This window comes from Ciconia boyciana, chromosome 6 (genome assembly GCF_034638445.1).
Source record: "Ciconia boyciana chromosome 6, ASM3463844v1, whole genome shotgun sequence".
Lineage (NCBI taxonomy): Eukaryota > Metazoa > Chordata > Aves > Ciconiiformes > Ciconiidae > Ciconia > Ciconia boyciana.
Genome location: NC_132939.1, coordinates 46,244,621 through 46,267,630, shown reverse-complemented (window position 1 = coordinate 46,267,630; position 23,010 = coordinate 46,244,621). Strand labels below are relative to the sequence as shown.

General features: G+C 41.4%; 1 protein-coding gene across 10 annotated transcripts in view; it reads right to left on the bottom strand.

Moving 5' to 3' along the window:
- Positions 1-16,163: 16,163 nt before the first annotated feature.
- The window catches only part of GPATCH2L (G-patch domain containing 2 like), a 33,884-nt gene continuing 27,037 nt past the window's right edge, over positions 16,164-23,010 (bottom strand). For all 10 annotated transcript variants that reach the window (XM_072863845.1, XM_072863848.1, XM_072863842.1 and 7 more), the window contains 2 exons: positions 22,708-22,799; positions 16,164-17,425 (listed from right to left, as the gene is read on the bottom strand). In XM_072863845.1, coding sequence (XP_072719946.1) covers positions 17,253-17,425; positions 22,708-22,799 — 265 coding nt within the window. In that variant the 3' untranslated portion in view covers positions 16,164-17,252. The remainder of the gene's footprint in view (positions 17,426-22,707; positions 22,800-23,010) is intronic.

Here is a 23,010-nt window from a genome sequence, read left to right as displayed (position 1 = left end):
ATCTCAAAAGCCTTTTGGGCTTCCCACAGATTTGCCCTATAACCCTTGCAAAGTTTTAACTTCTCTCTGTGCCTCCTGTTTTCCTGAGAAAATGTCCTTATAGCCCATCCCAGAAGGCTGTGGAGCATACTGTTTGTGGGCCTCGGTGTTTCAATACTTCTGTTGAAAGCTGTTGCAAACGACAGATGACTTTTTTAGTAACATTCTCATTCACCAGAAAGGCTGGTTCTCATCACATGCAACATGGTGCAGAGATACTAAGTATTTTCCATCATTTTGCCCCATCACCCATTACCCCATACAGGTAAACAAATCAGCCCCCTAAACCCAAGAGATCCACAAGAGACACTTTGGGCTCTCTAAAGCAGGCAAGTCCCCTCCAGACATAATCCCTTTTTAGGAAGCATATAGGGTTATGTCACAGGAAACATCCCTTCTCACCTCAGCTAAAGATGGTGTCAAAACCCCTAAGGAGCACCTGAGAGAAGAGGAGCACACAGTTCTTGGGGAAGCAGCTCCACATGACTTTACAGCCCCCCGAAGCACCTCTTGCAGCCTTGGATTGTGCAGAGCTCCTATGAGCTGATGAATCCCTGGACGACATGGAGTGGTGGGCACAGGTCTGTAAGCGATTGAACCAAAGTTAAAAGCTTGGTGCTGCCAGTTGGGTGAGTCTCCCTCATTCAAACCATTATTCCCCAGGACTTTCTCCCAGCCCACCCATCTCCTCAGCCCCAGTACTGCACTCATGCCTTGGGCTGCCTCTGGCACACCTCACACACATCAATTGAGCCAAATCAACTGATTAAACCAGCAGAAATCAAGTCATTTTTTGTAGTCTTAACTACAAAAAGGTTGACATGACTCAGTGGTCCAAGGAGTGAAAGGTAAGCAGCAGGAGCTTACAGCCAGGTATGGGGAGACAATGGGGTGGAGATGGAAGGAGGCGGCTTCCCCTTTCAGCAGAGATGAGCTATTTACCTCACCTCATGGCCTTGCACCCCATATTTCCAACAAAGAAAATAATGTCCCCAGAATTTCAGTCAACTGCCAAGACTTTATAGAGTGCTTTAGGATGTATTTGGATAAAAAAGTAGTAGAGAAATGGAAGGTCAACATCCTTCCAAATTTCTGCATGCTACAGGGTTTCAGCTCCCACAGACACATAAGGTGATGTTGGAAACCCTTTGAGTGCATTGCAGCTGAACTTACTGTCCCAATCTACCCAGATACGTATGTAGTCCATTCTACATGCTGCTATAGTCTTCACTGTACTTCTTGGTTGATTTTAGCCTACAGAGCCCTTCAGGATTCAGTCTCAGTCGCCCCAGTATCCACCCCCCTCCTCAGGCTCTGGGGCCAGTAGTTGCATAGTTACTTGTACAGTTACATACGACAGCCTCGTGAGAGAGCTACAGCTGTTGCCTTGCCTTGGAAACTTTATTAGCTTTGATGTTGTTTGTTGTTTTCCAAACGAACACCCTGCATTAACCCACATGAAGTTTTCACCCTTCCAACACTGAGCAGATTTGAACTCTGTGGAAAGACAGATCTGGAGTCTATTGACCTTCACACCCCATCGCAAAGTCCACCTTTCACTCAAGCTTATGTTTAATGAGATGACATGAAGTGCCTAAGTAATGGGGTATAGTATTCATATGGATGTAAACTGCCCAAGCAAAGGCCTAGTCCAGCCTGTCTCTTTTTCCTCCTTTACCCTGCCCCTTGTGTCTCACAGCTTTGCCCCTTTGCCCTTGTTCTGACTGTTTCCTGATCCTCCCATCAGGTGACAATTTGAATTTTAAAGCCATTTACACTCCAAAAGGTGCATAATCAGATTTTTATCCTGTACTTTTCCGATGTGACTTTTTTATTATGACATCAAGTACTGACCCATAATAAGGATGTAAATGCCCACTTTAATGTCTATTACCAGTATCTGCAGATGCATATAAAATTATAGTATCATCACATAACTACATATTAACCTCTTGAGCTCCATGACAGACAAACTCTCCAGGGAACACTGTATTCCAATTCTCAATTACCAGCAGTAGTTCAGTGACAAGCAGTAGAAGTTGAACTCATCCATATCCTAAACACTCAAGGTACTGACAGAACGATAGAGAGTAGTCACATTCTGAATACACCACTTCTGGTGCTTCCAGTTGCCAGCTATTTGTGACAAGCATTTGGGTCCTTCCCAGGAACAAATACAGTTACATTTAAGTATACATACAGGTGGCATGTAGCTTACCGGAAAGAAATTTGTGGTTTTCAGCAAAGTTGTTTCTGAGTCACATGGTAGTGCACAATCATCACTTTACCCACAGCGATTAGCAGAGAGACAATAAGGTGTACAGCAGCATACCATGTGTCATCTTTTATGCTTCTGTTGAGCAAACAATGCACTTTGCTCAGAAAATGCCCATTTAGCACAGGTGTAAAGGTGCAATGTGTGAGCAAGGAATGATGTGGTCCACAATACTTTATTGCAAGGATAAGGATAACACAACTGCAGCTACCTGCCCAATCTCAAGATGGTATTCGTAGAAATTCAAACATTCAGATTTTCATCTTTCAGGTTAATGGCATCTGTTTACATCAGAAATTGGGTATTCAGCTGTGAACAGAGCCTGCCAACCCACGTCTGACACAAGAATCCTACAAAAACTTGGAGAGGGATGTTGTTTGTTGTTTTGTTGGGTTTTTTTAAATGCACTAATTTCTCTAGAAGATCTAGACCCGAGAGTCAATGGAGAAAACAGAACAAAACATAGGATGATAAAGACAAAAGTTAGTACCATTTTTTCTTCGTACCTTTCCCCTTCTTTCTGATACAGCTCAGCCAGATGATTGATTCTGGTTCCAAAGAGGGTCTCTGACCCAAGGGCATTCTTCCCAAAATATACACCAAGATTTCTGATATTTTAAAACTCTGCTGAATTGGGCATTAACAGGCAGCCTATCATTTGTTAAATAATAGCCAGGTTTTCTGCACTGGACAGTCATTACTTTGGAGTTTAGGGAAGAGAATCAGAGGACAACACTTGAAATATCAGTGCAAGACATGAGTCAATAGTCAAATCATCCTATGATGCTCAGGTAAAGGTATATGAAGTGTAACTGCTCAAGAGCAAGTTTTCACCTACCTATTGCTCTTTCTCAAGTTGTAGTAGGCAAGCTATTTCACAGCAGATCCTCTGTGATACTATGCGTTTGGGCTGCTCTTCCACTTTCAATTCCTTTGAAGTCCAGGAATCATAGATATTTCCAGAGACAAAGCATATTTTGGGAAGCTAAAATACCATATATGGAAACCCCAATATAAAGTGAAGACATACCAGAAATTCCTAGCTCAAAAATAAATAAAAACTATCTATCTGCATATACACACACATATCTGGTTATAGATAAAAATACTCAAAAGTGAAGAAATGAACTGCCATCCTAATTTGTCCCTCTGTGCATACACATTACAATAATGCCAAATCAAATGATCACACAGTTTATTTTCTATGAGACTCCAGCTTCACACAGAGCACAGAACACACACCTCTGGAGAGGTGAGGACTGAGAACTGAAAGAGATTGGATCCGACTCATTTGCTGCTAAAGACAGAAAGGACAAAGCAGGAAACTGTCAAGGTGAAGTTCTTGCGATGAAAGCAATTGACCACCAGCCCTGGAGAGATGCCTGCCTGTTGCCATCTCTCAGATATCTGTGAAGCCAGAGAGAGACTTCAGCAATGAGGACGGTGCTCCTCACCTCATCAGTAATTGTGGCTGGATTTGCAGAAGCCCTGAGCACTCATAGCTGCTACGGAACTTTGTAGGAAATGTGATTTGAACCTACAAAAGGGTACAAAGTAAGCCACTCCAAATTGCCAGTGCCCAGGTATCTCATCTTGGGCCCCCCAAATTCAGAGATAACTCCTAGTCTTTGCTTCAGTCCTTCTGACTTAAACTCCCCATCTATAAAATAAGGGTGACAATAACACCCAAATTCTCAGCACATAAATAAATTAATTAACATTCTAAGCTGCCATGGTAGGAGGTACCCTGAAGACACTAACAAGGAAATTACTTCTTCCCTCTTCAGAGTGGAGTCTGGATGCTGTGCAGTAAATAAAGCTTGAAGTCAGTCTAAATGAGGAAAAAAAACCAAACCCAAGTAGCTGTACATTCAGGGACCCTCAACCCTTCTACACTGACTGAGGCAGGAACCTAGTGTGAAAGCTGGGGGGGGCTGGTGGTGGAACGGGACGAGACACATGACCCTCAAACCCAACAACAAATCATGCAACTGCTTGACTGTGTTGTACTGTGCATGCAGAAGGGCACTGATTACAGCAACATTGGCCACTTGAATTGTACCCTTGTTTGTCATGGAAGCACAAATTTTCCGGCTTGTTTTCTTTTTTACTGGGGGGTGGTGGTAAAGAAGGTACTTGTTTAAATGTCTAAATAAATATGCAAACAGAGGAAGCCTGTGGCTTAGAGTCATGCAGCCTACCAATGTGGTCAGGAGGGTGGGAAATCCCACCTGCCCCAGGGTAGCCCTGTGGTAGCCCCTGCGGTGCTTGAGTGCAGGGCAATGGCCGCACCTCATGGTCCCTCTCCCAAGAATCAGACCCTGCACTCCTCATTCCCACTCCTTGCTGTCTCCACAGTACCTGAAAGAACCAGCAAGCGATAAAAGGCTCACAAAAGCTCCCCTTGCTGCTCTTGTTTGTATAGGCTCCTTTCATGGTGACACTGGACAGCCAGGAAAGAAAACACAGGACTTCTTTCACTCACCATACAACACTCAGCATTAAGAGTACCTTCACCCCTGGCTTTCTCAAAATGGGAATTCATGTTTCCCCATGGTGGGGGGTTGGATGAGTCCAAGCACTTGCAAATTATGTGGTGAAGCAGGATGAAGAAAAGTCCTAAGGCACTGTTGGTGAAGCTGGTGTCAAAATTACTAGAAAAACATCAGTGTCAGTGCTGGCATTAGTTTAGCAGAACCACTGGTTTGCCATCGCTGCCCCTGCAGGCAGTCTATGAGGATGAAGCTATGACTCTTCTCAAAGTAAGATTTCTCCAACTAGGTGCAATTTCAAAATTGTGTTTTGCAAATCCATGTGTTTCATCTACCTAATGGCAGCAACTCCTGACTTAAGATCTGCTTTTGTTCTCATCTTTAGATACCCCCCTGTTGCTCCCCCACTAGAAATGAATGACATTAATGTCATTTAGCATTTTGAAACTCTACACTATGTTTCATTAAAAAACTATTATCAAGTATCTGCTCTTACTGGAAAATTGCTTTACTTCACTAGAGAACAAATCTTGTACCCCCAGATTTGAAATGCCCTTTCCCTAGATGTGAGAAATCCACCATTAGTATGTGGCAAGTCTACTTGTATTCATTTGTAGTTTCAGTTGATTCTCTGAGCTGGAAAAGTATGAAGCAAGCATGGTCTGAAAAACATCAAAATAGATAAGAGCCACCACAGTCAGCCTTGTTACAGAATTTACCACCAGCTATTCAAACTGAACTGAGAAAATTCTCAGCCCTTGGGTGTAAAATTAAGGACGTGTGAATGGGAACCATTCAGCTTTTTTTTTTTTTTAAAGAAATGCCTCCAATTATCAAATGAAATGCTTCATTCCCCAGAAAAAAAAAAATGCAAGTAGGTGGAAGACTGAAGCAGCTCATAATGACTTTTAGATATCTGACATTTTTGACTCTTACCCATAGTTGATCATGTCTGCCAAATCTGGGTACTTCCCATAAGAGAATCTACTGCTAAGAGGTCTTTTCTCCTTGCTCCCAACAAAAATCAATACATTTCACCAGGAACACTTCACAGTTCTCACAGGTGCAGCTTGCAGATGAGAGGAAAACCATCACTTTTAAAAACTGGACATCCCCCTCCCCCCAATATAGCATTGAGAACTTGAAACAATTTCCAAAGGATCTTGACCTTTTGTTTTAAAGCATTCAATCAACTTGGGATCTAATTTTTTACAATTTATTCCTTGGAACAGTTAACGTACAGGGAGTCCTGTTTTGTTCCTTCCACAAGTGTGCATAGCTATCAATACTGGGACAAATATATGCAAAAGAAAATTCAAATTCCACTGCTCATTCAATCTTTGAGGCCACTGCTCTCATGGTAAAAAAGAACGATGCCAATCTATCTTAAAAGGATGTTAGTGTTGGCAAAATGAACAGATATCCATTAAACTATCAATTGAGACTGAACTGCTCATTTAAATGAAATCCATTTTGGGACTGGGCAGATCGGAAACAGTGACTTGGAAGTGAAAGGCTACTTAAGAAACTCTGGAATTGTTTCAAATTCCAAACAGGGAGCATCTCACTTGTCTAGAGACAACGTCATGACAAACTGGGAAACAAACAAAATCATTGCAAAAAACAAAGAATGGACATGATAAATTACCTCAAATCCTTCACTCGAGTTTGCAATTCAAAGCAAGAAAAGCATAGTAACTCCCTATAGACCTTCAGGTTACAGTTTATACTTAAGGAAACGGTCAAGGAAGCATGCAGATTATGGGCATTCCAATACTGTAAATCTAGTTAGATGTCAGTGAAGCCTCTCTTCTCCCACTCTCAACTCAGTTTGCTTTTATCAGATAAACCACTTCTTTCATATATTGATTTATTTCCAGTTTCTATAATCAGAACAAAGACTCTGCAAGAGCCTCGTTCAGAGAATACACATCATGTTTAAGACGGAGGAATACAAGCAAAAATCTTCCTTATTTACATGTTACCCCCAAAATAGAGTTCTAGGAACCCAGAATCCAGTCCCTATCAAACAGTTAAATCTTATGACCACATAAAACATTTGGGACATGCACAATGAAGCTCTTTAAAGATTTTGAGTAGACCTGTTCATGAACTATCTCTAGGTAAGCCCTCTGGGATAGGAGGAGGAAGCTAGAATGCAACTGATGGTAGCTTTGGCTAACTGTCTGGTGTTGCTAAACTTGAGAGAAAATTCAATGGCTTCAGCAGTGCCCAAGGGCTCTGGTCAGGCCAGACCAGTCTCAGTTCGCGGCACTCTTAGAAAAGGTTCCAGCAATGAGGTCTCACATACACGAATCTGGGCAACAAAAATAAATGCTAGCATGGGACATTAACACAATGTCCAGGACTTGAGATCTGAAGCAACGATTCAAATGTGGCACTATTCCAGTAATGAAATTTTACATTCATTTTGAAACAAAGGTACAGCATAATGTATTTTAAAGCTGAAAAAGCTGAACAAGTCACTGCTCCCTAATGTTAGAGAACACACTACCAGAAAATTGCTTCCTCCAGTCACACCACCTCCTTTCAGATAAGTGCAGAAGAGCTCTTTCACTTGGAGAAACCTACCATCTGCTCTTTTGGTGTGATAGTGAAGGCTACAGGCTACCAAAAGGGCACTCCTACAAAGAGGCATCTTCCTTATATGCCATGAGAGAGAAAAGCAGAAGCAACTGCTATAGTGATTAAGAAAGATATTGCATATTCCATACTTTTTTGGCAAGTATCCTATCAAGGTAATAAGCCCACTGATGCTCTCCCTCATTTGTTTCTGATTTCAGTGCAATGTGCAGGCAGTTCACACACAGACGAGCGAATGAACTGAGACAGAGCTGCTGAAGCTGAGCATGTACACAGGGAACACCACCCCAAGACAGCAGAACTCTAGCTGCCAGTGCAGCAAGAAAGGGGGAATCCTCAGCAAGGATTCTGCTCTTCAACTGAGTGATCGTGTAGGTTCTGAAGACTGCACACTCATATGTCATTACACTACTCACAAATAAACTGGCATGCAGAAATGATGCTTCATTTCAGTTGGCACAGATAAATTTTTTCTCACCTCACCTTCCCATGCAAATTTCATGACAAACTTTTGGTAATGCCATAAAACTTCCATTACCATGACTTTTCCCTATGTTTGACAAAACACTTGCCATTTTTCAACAGATCTCTATACTGTAGAAAACAAGTCTTCTGTCTTCTCTGAGATTCTAAACCAGAAGCAACTATCATTTTGTGTAGACTGACCTTCACTATAAAATTGACCATTCAATGTCTTTTAGATGCCTCTGTATTTATTTCAATGGCTTATATGTGGCTAGAACATTCCTTCCATAAAGCTGCTGTCTTCAAATTGAAGCCTGAAGATACACAGAAGCTACTGCTTCCCACAGTACTTCGTTCCAATGGTTAATCTATCCTCACTGTTAAAAGCTCACACCCTATTTCTAACTTGAATTCATTTGGCTTTAGCATCAAGTTCATATTTAAGCTCATCTGCTCAAGACAAGAGATGCTTTATTACCTAGTATTTCCATTTCCATAAAGAACTTTCTACCACACAGGCAAGACATCTCTGATCCTCTTCTGATAAAACTAAACAGACTGAGCTCTTAAGTATTCCAAATTATAAAAATCGTCAGTCCAAAATTGCACTGTAATACTTCTAAAGGAAATGCAATGCATTTTGGAATAAAAAAAAATATTAAGATTATTCTTACTTTCTAGGATCTTGTGCATTGAAAAGCAGTGATAAGAACTTTAGATTCAGAGTAGACTGCCTGAATTCCACCTTTATGGTAGTGTTACAACAGCGTTGGGGCAGCAAAGGCTAGCATGATGTTTGGATATATATGAAGCCTGAATAGCAATAGGGAAGCAAGTGTTTCTGCTTCTGTAAAGAATACTTTAAGTGTAAACACTAGAACTGAATGCAGATGGATGTGGAATACTGGTGATTTTCATGCAGGAGCATAATTAAAGGTTAAATAACAAGTTTTACAGTGTGAAGCTTATGAAAAATGACTTATATGGGTTAGTGGATTACATAGGACTTATTGACTGGGTATAGATAGTTACACATGACAAAGCCGCCTAATAGTAAAGGAAGAATAGGACTTTTTAACCTTGCTGAAAAAAAGCATAGCAAGAAACAATGTCAGGATGCTGATATTAGGAAAAAACTATTCCAAGGGAAAATGCAATTTCCTTATAAAGAGGGCAATTAATAAGAAAACTGATTACCATGAAAGATGAGCTAATCCTTACTTGATGTTTTTAAAGTCAGATTACATGTCCTTCTAAAAATATAATTAAATCCAGTTGCAGGATAAATACTACAGCCAAGAGGTTCACAAAAGTTTTCTACAGACTTGAAGAAAGAGTTTGTAAATCTTTTTGAGACAGGACACTGGGCTAAAGGAAAGTAAAAGGAAAGTATCACTATATAACTTCTTTGTCCTTACAGTACCCCCTAGGCATCCAAACCCAGCCACTGTGACAGACAGAATACCAAGCCAGACAGACCTTTGGTCTGACCCAGTGCAGCCTTTCTTATGCTGTTCATCCCATTTCCTTCAGAGGTTACAGGGAAAAGAGGGCAGCTTTGCAAAACCCTGATCATCCTCATAATACTGGCAGCTCTGCTTTAAGACAATGAATACTCTGGGTCATACGCGCAGGGCTCAGCAATACTTTTTCTGATTACTGGCTGCAGGTACATTTATTTTGCATCTTTCTCTGATATAACAGGCTGTGCCAGTCCATTCTCCACTTTTACCAATTCTTTGAGTTGGTACAAGAATTCTCTTTTCCTGATATGCCAGTTAACTCATCTTTGTCAACTCACTGGAGTCACACAGACAGGTTTACTGTTGGGAAGGCATTTTACCCACATTAAAGTTGAGAAGGATGTTGACGGTTCTCTCTGTCTCCACAACATAAGTTGTATGTCCTGATTGAGGGCCAGCTATGCACCCGTCTCCAGGCACTGGTGACAGTTTAGTCTTCCTGCACTTGCCTATGGCACAGTTTACTTTCTTAAGAATGAGACGCTTTGGTATAATTAAGACATTACGTTCTCTATGCTGAGTTCAATCCTTGTACTGGGTAAAAGTTAATGGCCGAAGATAATCTTGTCTTGCCTTCTGTATAGCAAGTGTCCCCTTATGCTTTATGCCTTAAAAGCATTGCAGTAAAGTATTTTTCCCATATTTGATGGTACAAAAGCAGGATGTCTCAAGCACAAAACACAAACTGGAATAGAATACAGGGTACAAAGACACAGTAATGCAGTATCACAATGAGAACAGAAGTTTGTCCTCCTTTGATAGTCTCCTAACAGACTATTAAAATACATTTTCTGAATGAAGGACTAGTAGTGTCCTTCACTTTTGCTTCACTGAAATGTTCTCTGGTTACGAAACTGTTCCTCAAGACAACAAAGCACAGTTCTAATCCACTTTACCTAATTCCTTTTCGATATCCAGGCACACACATTGTTTTTTGTAGCATCTTCTTTCTTCAGTGCAGAAGGGGTTACAATAAAAGAGGGACTCAATCACCCTTCTTGTTGCCCTTCCTCCAATTTCCCTTCTCATCCTCTGCCCACTGAGCAGGTCTCTGCAACAGCCACAAAGTAACAGCATGAGCTTCTACAGTTTGAAGGACAGCACTAACTGTCTCAATGTCATTATTCAGGAATGCTGGCAAGACACATCTCTGCATACCACAATCATGAAGCTAATCTATCATTCAGTAGCACTAGTCCCAGCCTCCTACGAGTTTCTCTCCAGCTACTGTTTTGTTGCCTTCTTCACTCTTTACTGTACCTTACCTTAAAATCATAAATCCATAAGGCTAGAAACTACATTCTTTTAATTTGCATTTCTCCAGTACCTACCAAACCGGGCATTAAGCCTCACTAGAGCTCACTGGAACTACTGGAAATGTGCAAAGAACTACTACTAAATGTGCTCCTCCCAGTTCTCAATTTCTCTTTCACTGAACGTCCATCTTCTCCCTGCATATAAATAGAGCCCTGTTATGCAAAAGTATGTCTTTATAAGACTGGTCTCTGTCATCTATAAAAAACTGTGGCAATTGCATGAAGTCACCAGTGACAGGAATGGGTATGTATCATGTCACCTTTCTAAAAAGGCAGTAAGGAGGATCTGGGGAATGACAGGCTAGTCAGCCCTACCTCGGTCCCTTGTAGCTTTATGGAGCCAGCTCTGGAAGCCATTTCCAGGCACCCAAAGGACAAGAAGGTGACTAGGAACAGGCAGCCAGATTAAATGAGGGAAAATCATGCCTATGAACCTGATTGCCTTCTATGATGAAATGATAGGCTCTGTGGATGTGTACAGGGCAATGGATGCTGTTTACATTGACTTCAGCAAGCCTCTTGATGCAGTCTCTTACAGCATCCTTATAGCCAAATGGGGGAGCTATGGACTGGATGCCTTCCAGTAAGAAAGGTCAGTGAGAAACTGGCTGAACTGTCAGGCTCAATGAATAATGATCAATGGTTAGAAATCTGCATGATGGCCAGTTACGAAAAGCATGCCTCAGAAGGCAATACTGGGATCAATACTGTTCAGTGATCATTAGTGATCTGGTAGAAAGAGACAGAACATACTCTCAGCAAGATCAGAAATAATGGCATGTTGGGGAGAGGAGCCACTGGCATGCTGGAGGGTGGGGGTACCACCCAGAGGAACCTTGACAGAAACCTCATGAAGTTCATGAATAGAATAGAATATTGCAGTTGGAAGGGACCTACAACGATCATCTAGTCCAACTGCCTGACCACTTCAGGGCTGACCAAAAGTTAGAGTATATTATTAAGGGCATTGTTCAAATGCCTCTTGAACACTGGCAAGCATGGGGCACTGACCACCTCTCTAGGAAGTCTGCTCCAGTGTTGACCACCCTCCCTATATTGAAGTGTTTCCTAATGTCAAGTCTGAACCTTCCCTGACTGATGCAGCTTTGAACCATTCCCATGTGTCCTGTCACTTGATACCAGGGAGAAGAGATCAGCACCTCCCTCTCTAGAGCTTCCTGAGGAGGGGAGGTGGAGAGCAATGAGGTCGCCCCTCAGCATCCTTTTCTCCAAATTAGACAAACCCAGATTCCTTAGCAGCTCCTCACAGGACATGCCTTGCAGCCCTTTCACCAGCTTTGTTGCCACCCTCTGGACGCATTCAAGGACCTTCACATCCTTTTTAAATTGTGGGGCCCAGAACTGCACACAGTATTCAAGGTGAGGCCGCACCAACATTAAATACAGTGGGATAATCGCCTCTTGACTGGCTGGTTATGCTGTGTTTGATGCACCCCAGGATGTGGTTTGCCCTTTTGGCTGCCAGGGCACACTACTGACTCATATTGAACCTGCTGTCAACCAGCACCCCCAGATCCCTTTCTGCAGGGCTGCTCTCCAGCCACTCCTTTCCCAATTTATACTTGTGTCCAGCATTACTCTGTCCCAGGTGCAGAATCCAGCATTTGTTCTTGTTAAATTTCATGCCATTGATGATTGCCCAATGCTCCAATCTATCTAGACTCCTCTGCAAAGCCTCGTCCCTTGAGAGAGTCAACAGCACCTCACAGTTTAGTATCATGAGCAAACTTGCTAACAATGCATTCAACTCCTGCATCGAGATCATTGATGAATAAATTGAACAGAACTGTCAGTAGAATTGAGCCCTGAGGAGCACCGCTGGTGACTGGCCACCAGCCAGATGTAGCCCCATTCACTACAACCCTTTGAGCTCTGCCGTTCAGCCAGTTCTTCACCCAGTGCACCATGTACTTGTTCATCTCACAGTTGGACAACATGTCCAGAAGGATGCTGTGAGGGACAGTATCAAAAGCCTTATTAAAATCCAGAAAAACTACATCCACCACCTTCCCATCATCCACTAGGTGGGTGACCTTATCATAGAAGAGCATAAAATTAGTTAGACAAGACTTTCCCTTTGTGAACCCATGTTGACTGTGCCTGATGATTGCATTGTCCTTTAAATGCCTTTCAATAGCACCCAGTATGATGATCTCCATAGTCTAACCTCAGTACCTGGAAAAATTAACAGGTCTGTAGTTTCTTGGGTCTTCCCTCACGCCTTTCTTGTAAAATGGAGTAACACTGGCTAGCTTCCAGTCAGCAGGGACCCCCACAGACTCTCAAGACCTTTGGCAGATGATTGAGAGGGGTCCTACTGTAACATCCACTAGCACCTTCAGCACTCTCGCATGAATCCCATCTGGCCTCATAGACTTATGAACATTCAACTGATAGAACTGGTCCCTTACATTTTCAGTGTCCACAAATGGAAAGTCACTGTTCCCGCAGTCGTGGTCCTCCAACTCAGAGGACTGGGCACAGCCCAAGGTCTATCAGTATTATTAGAGTCTGAGGCAAAAAAAGCATTGAATGCCTCCACTTTTTCTTCATCCCGATTTGTCAGGTGACTATCTTCAACAAGTATCGGTCCAATGTTTTCCTTAGACCTCCTCTTGCTATTAATGTACTTCAAAAAGCCTTTCTTCTTGTCTGACACAACACTGGCCAGTTTCAATTCTAATTAAGCTTTGGCCTTTCGTGTTTTCTCCCCGCATATGTGAACCACAGCTCTGTAATCTTCCTGCGAAGCCTGACCTTGCTTCCAGAGATCATACAATTTTTTTCCTTCTGAGTTCCAAGAGGAGTTCCCAAACTGTTCAGCCAAACTGGTTTTCTGCGCCACTTGCTTGACTTTCAACACAATGGGATTGCCTGCTCTTGTGCTTTTAAAAGATGGTTCTTAAAAACTGACTAGCACTTATGGACCCCTAAGCCCTCAAAAGCAGATTCCCAGGGGACACTGCTAACTAGCCCACTAAGTAGCTTAAAGTTAGCTCTCTTGAAATCCAGGGTAGCAACTCTGCTGACCATTTTTCTCATTACATCAAAAATTTTAAACTTAACTATTTTGTGATCACTGTGGCCAAGACAGCCACCTACCATCACATCTCCCACAAGTCCTTCTCTGTTCACAAATAACAAGTCTAGGAGGGCATCTTTCCTAGTTGGCTCACTGAGTATTTGTGACAAGAAATTATCTTCAACTTACATCAGGATATTTCCCAGACTTGCTTGTCACAGCAGTATGGTATTCCCAGTTGATGTGTGGGAAGTTGAAGTCTCCCATAAGGACAAGGAAAGAAGACAAACCTGGAAAAAGACTGGGGAGTCCTGGTGGACAAGAAGTGGAATATAAGTGAGCTGTGTATCTTTGAAGCAATAATCACATACTAGACTGCCTTAGTAGAAGCACAGCTACCAAATCAAGGCATGTTATTATTCCTTTCTACTCAAGCAAACCACATCTGAAGCTCTGTGTCCTTCACTGCGAGTACTGTGTGAGTACAGTGTGAGTTCCAAGGAACCTGCCTTAGAGGAAAAGAGACAAAACAATGCACCTAGTTCATTCATCTAAAAATGCTGCAAATATTCAAATCTGTATCCAGCTACTGAAGTCTGAAGATGAATTTTGATAAATACCCTGGAGTAACAAGATAGACAATTCATTTAGCTTGTCTACCACTCAGGAGGATCAAATTTGGTTGAGAGCCTGACTGACCTGCAAATGGATTCTAACCTAGAAATAGGAAAGACAGGGCAGCTGCAAGAACTTGAGTCTCCTGGCACTTCCAGAAAGTTGCCATGGCAGGAAGTATGGCTTACCAAGATAAGGCCTGCCACAGTTACTCTTCAGTACTGCCACAGGTACTGCACATTCAACCTTTAAAGGCAAGGAAGACCTCCTAGAAACTTACAACCTAAGTAAGGGCTTAACCAGATGAGCAGTGCTACTGACCTCAATAGGAAAATATGATAAATTATCTTTCCCTGCCCCCAGAGAAACATCATGTAAAGTCTGGCAACCCCCTCCTCCTGCCACAATGGGTGAGATGAAGGCTGTTGATTCCCTAACACCTCAAACACCTCTCTCATAAGTTTTAAAACTGTCCTGATACCACAGAAGAAGAAACAGAACTACTCTGAATAATACTCAGAATGTAGCAACATATAACAGATTTGGTTTTAAAAAGGGGAACACAACAGCCAAAATTTAAAATTTTAGCTGAATGCTCAGTAATCTGAGTAAGTCTGTTGAAAAGACTCAAACCAAGAGAGGTTGTGGAGGATCCTTCATGAGATTAAAAACACTCAATTGCACAAATGCTCTTTTAGGGAACCACTCCTGTCACTGAAGCAGCCTGCAAGTTAGGTTACAAGGCTTCCAATCCTGAAATTTATCTGCAGGTTGTCAGAAGAATGTGACCACCTTTCCCCTTCACTGTGTTCATGAGTGCTAGATAGTAAAGCTACTACTGTTCAGGTTTACCTTCTCTTTGTATGTTCTATACTGTTCTATGTTGTATGTTCTATTACAGGCCCTTCAGTGCTGAGACTTCCTGTGCTACGTCTTAAGCACCATTGCTCAAAGTAAGTACAAAATAAGACAATCTAATGACTACTTTAAAACAGGAACACTTCTCTCTCCACAAAACCCTTACAGCTTGTCCCGTAATCCAAACTGACCTCTGTACTCCTTCAGCAAGGTAAAAAGTCTTTCCCTGTTCTAATTAGTTGGAAAATGTACCACCACAAAAAAAAAAAAAAGGTTTTGAGAGGGATGAGGGATTTACATGGATGGATCTGACAGTTTGCTTGGGCTGCAAAATATAAATCCAATTTGGATCTCTCCCCAGGAATAAGTAGGTATTAGGGGATCAGACACGGACAGTGTGTCTGTAGTATAACTGTATTTGTCAATCATGATTTAGTGAGTCATTCAATTTTTGTTTTGTGGATGTTATGACCATTTAACATTTTAATACAGAGTTAAATATAAATCACCACTTTATATCCTCACAATCAAATCTGTCCCTCGGCTATTTGATTTATAACGGAGAGCAGAACACTGCAAAAACACTAAAAATATGCAAATTATGTTATCTACTTAAGAGTGCTAACTGCACCTCCACATTCAAAATGAATTTTACAAGCTTAAATGGTCCTGCCCAAAAGCTCCACCCAGAGAGGAAAGCAAAAAGAGTTCTATGCATACAAATAAGTCCTTTAAAAATAGGATATAAGCCATGAGGCCACCTGTTCCTTGGCACATGCTATGTAGGTATATATTCTAAAAACACAGCCCAAAGTAAGCTCCAGAGTAATTCAAGAAAAGTAAGTGGACTGTGATCAAGAATTCAAGAAGAGGGAAGAAATCACTCTCCATATATTCTGCAATACACAAAGGTAACAGGGGACCAAGTGGAAGTGCTATGAAAAGAAGAGAATCTCTTTTGTGTATGCTGCAGAGTAAAGTACAATCATCAGTAGGTGGAGACACCTCCAGTAGATATAGTAGACAATACTTTTTGAAGGGATGGAAAACATGAGACAGAAGTGGTCTGATCAATACCCAGAATGCTCTGAACTCAGGTGATACTTTAAATGGCTTTTTTGTTCAACGGCATGTTAACTTCAACAGCAAGCATCCTTTAGAAATGCTAACAGTCATTTTTTTTAATTTATTCACTGAGAAATGGAAGTTTTGTATATCCTCTACCATACTCCAAGGGTATTCAAGAGCCCAGGTTCCTTTCCAGGACACCAGCTTGCACATTTATGTCGAAGTAGTTCTCCCAAACCCTTATCTAGTAGGAGATTTAGGAAAAAGAACATGCAATATACAAGCAAGACTAAAGACATTCAGAACAAGGGAGAAGGAAAAGGTCTAATGGACCATGCTGCCAGGGAGCCAATGGCAATTTCTGAATGGGCAAGCACTGTATTTGCTTCATGAGAAGCAACATGATTCAAGTCCATTAGCACATGGCCTGAAAACATTCTGCTAATACAGCATTCAGGTTCCGTGTTTCAACTTGTTTGCAATACCTCCTCATTATCCAGCCAAGAAATCCTCCTGGCCTGGAAGAAAGCAGGGGGAGACTTTTGCCTCCCTGGGCGGTAGTGGGACTTTCACCCAAAAAATGCCAAATGCACAAACGAGCAACATGTCCAGGAGGTGAATAAAGATCTGAAAACCCAAAAGAATCTGTACATGACCCAGCACATATGAGCTGGCATCAGGGAAAGAGATGAATGCACAATAAATACAGCAACAGCAATAACATTTTTAAAAGCCACTGCGGTCCCAACACTGATTACCTTTTTTTTTTTTTAAACATAGATTCACAAACATGATTTAGGTATGCGGGGCACGCAGATCAGTCTGGATGATGGCACGCACCACACACCAATACTGAAGATATCACTACTGCCAAACAACACGTTTGGTGAAGACACACACCAGACTCAAACACTTCCAAAATCCAGCAAGCTTTTATAGTTGCAATGCTTCCTTTTAGCTGTGTCCAGGGCTCTTCTCTGGTGGCATTTTAAAAAAGTTACTGGAGGCAGCAATACTGGCTTTCTCGGCTGCTGGTGTTTTCCCTGTCCACTCAGAGTTCTGGGATCTCAGGGATGGTGTTGCTGGTAGCTCTGACTCTGCTGCATCCATGTGGACAGATAAAGTTGCTGGAATATAAAATTGCAGGAAAGGGGGAACAGAGGAAGAGAGTAGGAAAGGGCAATAAAAGCAAAAGTTAGAACAAGTTACTTCATGGCAAACGCCTCATATATATAATGTCTTATATGAAGGTGTTATTTACTGAGTTCCTACAAGTCCCACTGCCAAATTCCTTTGAAATATAGGTTCTTGATAGCATTAACACCTTTGCTGTAATGATTTTCACATTCAGAACAAGTTCACAGTCCACTAACTAGTTCCCTTAGTCAAAGTTCTTCTTGAAAATCAAGAGCTTTAGCTGTCCCATACTTAAACTGAATCAATTCATAATCACTCAGCTGAAGATAACTTGATTGCTCCACAAAGACTCAATTAACCCTGTATCTGAGAATTTCGAAGTTTCTAAATGCTTGGCAAATTTCAGGTTGCAAAGCTCAGTTAAAGAGGAAAATATACCTCTCCTCTTTACCCAGTAATGGCAGCACCATGAACCTCCACATATATCCGATATGGTAAATCAGCATAATATAACAAGAAGCTACTTGCTTAAGCTAGGTTGGAATCCATTCTCATTTTCTCAATACAACCACTGCTTCAAAATGGGACAGGCTATAATTAGCAAGAGAGGTTTGCAAATCCATAGCTCAACCCAACAGTCACACAAATTTCCAGAAGGATTGTCAGAAACCTAGAGATATGAGAGTTTACTCCCATTCTCAGTATCCTGAACCACTCAATCCTCACAAGCAAAACAGGGCAGGATTAAAAAAAAAAAAAGAGTAATTGCCACAAGAATCTTTGGGGCAACCAAAATTTTTTTGAACAAGTAACTGCTTCAGTACAAAACACATCTCTTTTTCGTTGTATTCTCACAACAGATAATAGTTGTTTGTGTGTTTTTATTACAAGTTGTGTCTGCTGCTCTGTAGGGGATGAAGGATAAAGAGGCCATAACAAGCCTCAACTAGAGGACTGATTGCTTTGAAGTTGAAATAAAAAGCTGGTTCAATGCTTGAGGTTCCACACTCAGTAGATCTGGAACCCCAACAATCCTGCTTCTGTACATCCAAAACAGTGAGTCATTCCCATACGACCACGACAACACAGCTGATAATGGTATATTGCCTATTTTACCTCTAGCCCATCAACTTCCTCCATCTGAATGTCATATGAAACATACAAAAGAAATGTAAGTCAAAGTCCTTAAACTAAGAGTCACCATCAATACTACACTATTGGTCCCTTGCTAGCAGCCTCCCCACTCAGGCTCTCCATCTTTGCTCATAAAAAATAAAAAAAAGCAAAAGACTGAACCAGGCTTCTTGCTACTGGGTACCATCACACCATGACAATGAGTGAATGCATTACCAAGAAAGAGGAGAGGGAAAATTCACCAAATTGCAGCAATGGTCACTCATCAGACCATTCTCTGATAGGCTGCTAACTGGCACCATTTAGAAATTATTATTTTTCACAAGCTAAGTGTGAATACATGCCAAGGCAGACAAAAATATATTTATGCAGATTTTTACCCCAGACTCATTGTAATACCTGAATAGGATGCCAGTTACCATGTGCACTGCTACATATATAGGGGACTGGACCACATAAACACTAAAAATATCAGTGTAAAGCTGGAAAACTGTTCACCACTTATTTCATAAACATCTATACTTGTGGCCTATTCTGACAAACAGAAGAGAGACATGACAGTCTTCATCAGATCCCTTTCAAACCAGAGAATAACTACCATGAGAATAACATTTTATACACTATTTCTCAGAGAAGCTCTACTGTGCCACTGGAGACATTATTCCAAATCTATTGCACTGCAATGGATTTAGTTAGGAAACTAACTAAACACAAGGACACTATCCATGCCTTTTGAAGCCCCTAAGTCTTAAATCACTGAAAGTTCAAAGGACCTTTATCACTACAGACTTCTTCCCTAGGCACTGGCTGTTGGTCACTGAGTTGGATGAACTTCTGGTCTAATCCAGTACAGCCAGTCTTACTTCCTCCAGATTTCCTTATTCTACTGCCAAACTACACCAGCCAGACTTTCGTTCTTACCTGGTGAAAGCCTCATGCTTTAGAGCTCACACACTGCTCAACTGTCGAGTGTGGAAAGCACTAACTTTCATTTTCAATCTCTCTCAACATTTGCATAAGTTTGCCCAACTTAATTTTGATAACAGTCACTTCCTGAAGTGCAAATGAATTCTGAATTTTCTACCCACTTTTTGTTGCTCTCAACAGCCATGCCTTTTTCCAAAATGCTATTCTTTAACAGCTATCTCAGGTATGGTATTTAGGCCAGTTAGCCTGAAAGGGCAGGACTAATACCAGAAGTTTAAAGGTATAACAATACAATAGAGACCTAGGCACTTCTGCTACAGTAATGCACGTTTTTTGATGTTCATACAAGGGTCTCTGACAAAAGACACTTTACCAGAACCCATAAATACTCACATTCATTAAAGTACATGAGAAGACACAGAATAAACTTAGTTTGCTTGGCTCCCAAATAAACATATCTCTAGCTCCCTTCTCTCATTCCTGCAGCTAGAAGGGAGATAGCATCCACATCTCATATGCCTTTTATTAGCATCTTCTGATTTCAGCCAAATTCAACTCCAAACTTTCTGTGTATGGTGCGGGGGGTGAGGCGACAGGGGAAGATTTGTAGCTGCATGTTTAAGAAAGAAGCTAAATTCATCACAATGACAGGGGAGAGTGTTGGCAGAGATTTGAGCTATTTATTCTTTTAGGAAAATCCTATAAAGAATGACACGAGGAAGCCTCTATCTGCAGTCTTGTTCATCACACTGGTGAGGAGTCCGATAACAGATGTATGCAGTAGCATGATTTAGTGCCGGGAGCTGGCCCCTGATGTGTATTAATACAGCGGCAAAGCGGAACGAGCCCCTCTTCATCACTCATCTCTATAAAAGAGGTGGAATCCGAGATGGCCCGATGTTTGGCAGAGCAAGCCCATTTGTTCTGCTGACTGATGGAGCCAGCTCAGGCTGTGTCCTTCACCTCCACGGGGCACTCAGGTTGCAAAAAAGGAGATCACTGAAGCAGGACCTGGTCAACAAGTGAGACGAGAGCAGTTGGACTCAGCTAAGGAGCTATTTAAAGGTGAAGAAATCCAGCACTCTGTGTGCCTGCAGTGACAGGCATGGGCCTGCGTTCTGATTCACCTGTGTTTCATCTTTTGCAGAAGTAAAACACCACAAACATAAAAAGCCTCTGTAGTAAGAAAATAAGGCTGCCATGATTCCTCAGGTACAGGGGAACCCCAGTGTAAGACATTTATGTAGGGGCAAGTAGATGCATGGCAAGGGAGAAAAATCTGTATCTATCTCATCAATGTCTAACAAGCATAAGAGTCTTCAAGTAATTCTACATTATTGCAGAGTAATCCTATGTATTTCTTTAGGTGTCAGTAATTCCACAGTCAGATCACCTTTGACAGAAATAATATCAGATTTCAGACATTTCCAAGTTACATGCTCAGGTTGTGCTCCAGCTGCAATTGGAAGACTGCTGTAGAAAGTCAGCTAGGACACAGTTTCAGTTATCCAATCATAAAAGTTTCTTTCCGCAAGTCAGTATTGTAGCAAACCCTGCCCATAGCTGTTAACTTTGCTGGGGATATTTCTAAATAGGATCTAGGGAAGAGATCTTTACCATTTCTGACCCTTAAAGACCTTGCAGCACTTTTCTGTTGGTGATCAGCATCCTGTCCAGATGCCAGTAACTACACTCTCCTTCCTTATTTTGTAATACATACTCTAATTTTCTCTCCCTCATCCCCCCCCCCAAAAACAAAAAAAAAAACCAAAAAAAACCCAAAACCAAACAAACTTTCAAACCTCTGTGCTATTTTCCAGTGCTGAGTTCCACTCTAGATGCAGATTCAACTCTTTAAAAAGCGTTCACTATACAATTTGCTTAGTCAGGTAAGTACAATTTACATAATATTTTGAAACACGTAGGCATAGAAATAGAAGCTCTCCCTATAGAAAGTGACCAGCAATGCAGTACAGAACACACTCTGAACAATAAATAAATGGACAGGTAACAGGGGACAGTGAGACACTAGCATTCATACCAAGACAACCTAGTATCCCAGAACTAAAATTCCTTAGCTATGGATATATGATTTGACTAACCCTTCCACTATGGAAGTTTGAATATCCTAGCATGAAATACTCAAAAGCCAGGAAAGAATATCCTAAATAAACAGTCAATAACAGCTGATGCTTTTGCTGAGCAACAGATTATTTATTTAATTTATTAGGGTTTTTTTCTCTTCTTTTTAATACAGAACCTTTCAGACAGTCTGTAATCCAGATCTGTGGCCTGGAGAGCTAGCACAGCTTTCTTCCCTACTTCATTATTCTGCTGTCTATCCACCAGCCCAAGGAAGAAATCCAAACTTCATTCCTCCTATTCATCATCAGTTCCTTTGGCCTTCCCCACTGTTTTCACATCACCATTTTTTCCATCAGCTCACCCACCACCTTGTTACTGGATTACAACAATAGTTTTTTAATAAGCTAGTTGGAAGAACATGGGTCGCTTGATAGTAGGCAGAATATTTCAAGAGGGGGTAAGGTGAGAGGCCAGAAAGAAGTCTCCTAAACCCCTCTGTGTTCTGCAGATTAAAACTTTTTCAGATTCTGATGAGTAATCAATCACTTTCTAGAAATATGCCACATGAAAATAAACCAGCATTTTAACCACTACATCCCCAGAGCAAGAAAAAGAAAAAAAGTGACTATTTACATCCACAAGAGTAAGACAACTGCCAGGGAATAGGTGGTCTCACCCAGTGATGATACAAAAATTGCCAGATTTCTGCTCCTGTGAAAATGTTTAGAAACACCCTGAAAAAGGGTACCAGAGCCACCAGCTAATGTCAGCCCAACACTGAAGGAACGCACTGTGTATACTGATCACCTCCTTATTACCATGTACTGCATAATTTAGGAACAGTGGAAATAACACCTTATGAAGAAACAGATTATTACCCACTGTACAGTGAGGCACTGTAAATTATATTAACTTACCATAGCTGCATCATCAAGGATTTGTTTAGTAGGCAGCTTTTGATGCTACGCAAAACCACATGATATTCTCTCTCACACATTGCCTCTCTCACGCACGTTTCATTAGTTTCAAATCAAGGTAATGCTATTTTTGACTCTTGTGACTCTGGCACTTTGCTCAAAAGGGACGCAACTTTAGAAATGCTGGCACACAGATAAATCTAGGTTACCTGATGTTGGGCTGGACACGGAGGCTGCAGCTGGCTTTCGTTTTCTCTTGATGTCCCTTGAACATGGTGGTCCCAGGTGTACATTTGCTTGCCTATAGAGATATTAAAACAAATTAAACTCTGTGCCAGTATCACCTTCCTGTAAGACTCTGGCCAATCAGCCTCCAACTCCCACCTTCCCACCAGCTTCTTAACACAAATCAAAAGCTTCTCAGGGAAGTTTTGCTCACATTCTTCATTAATATACCATTATGCTCCCATTTCTTTTAAGAGCTCACACACATAAACTGCTCAGAATAATTA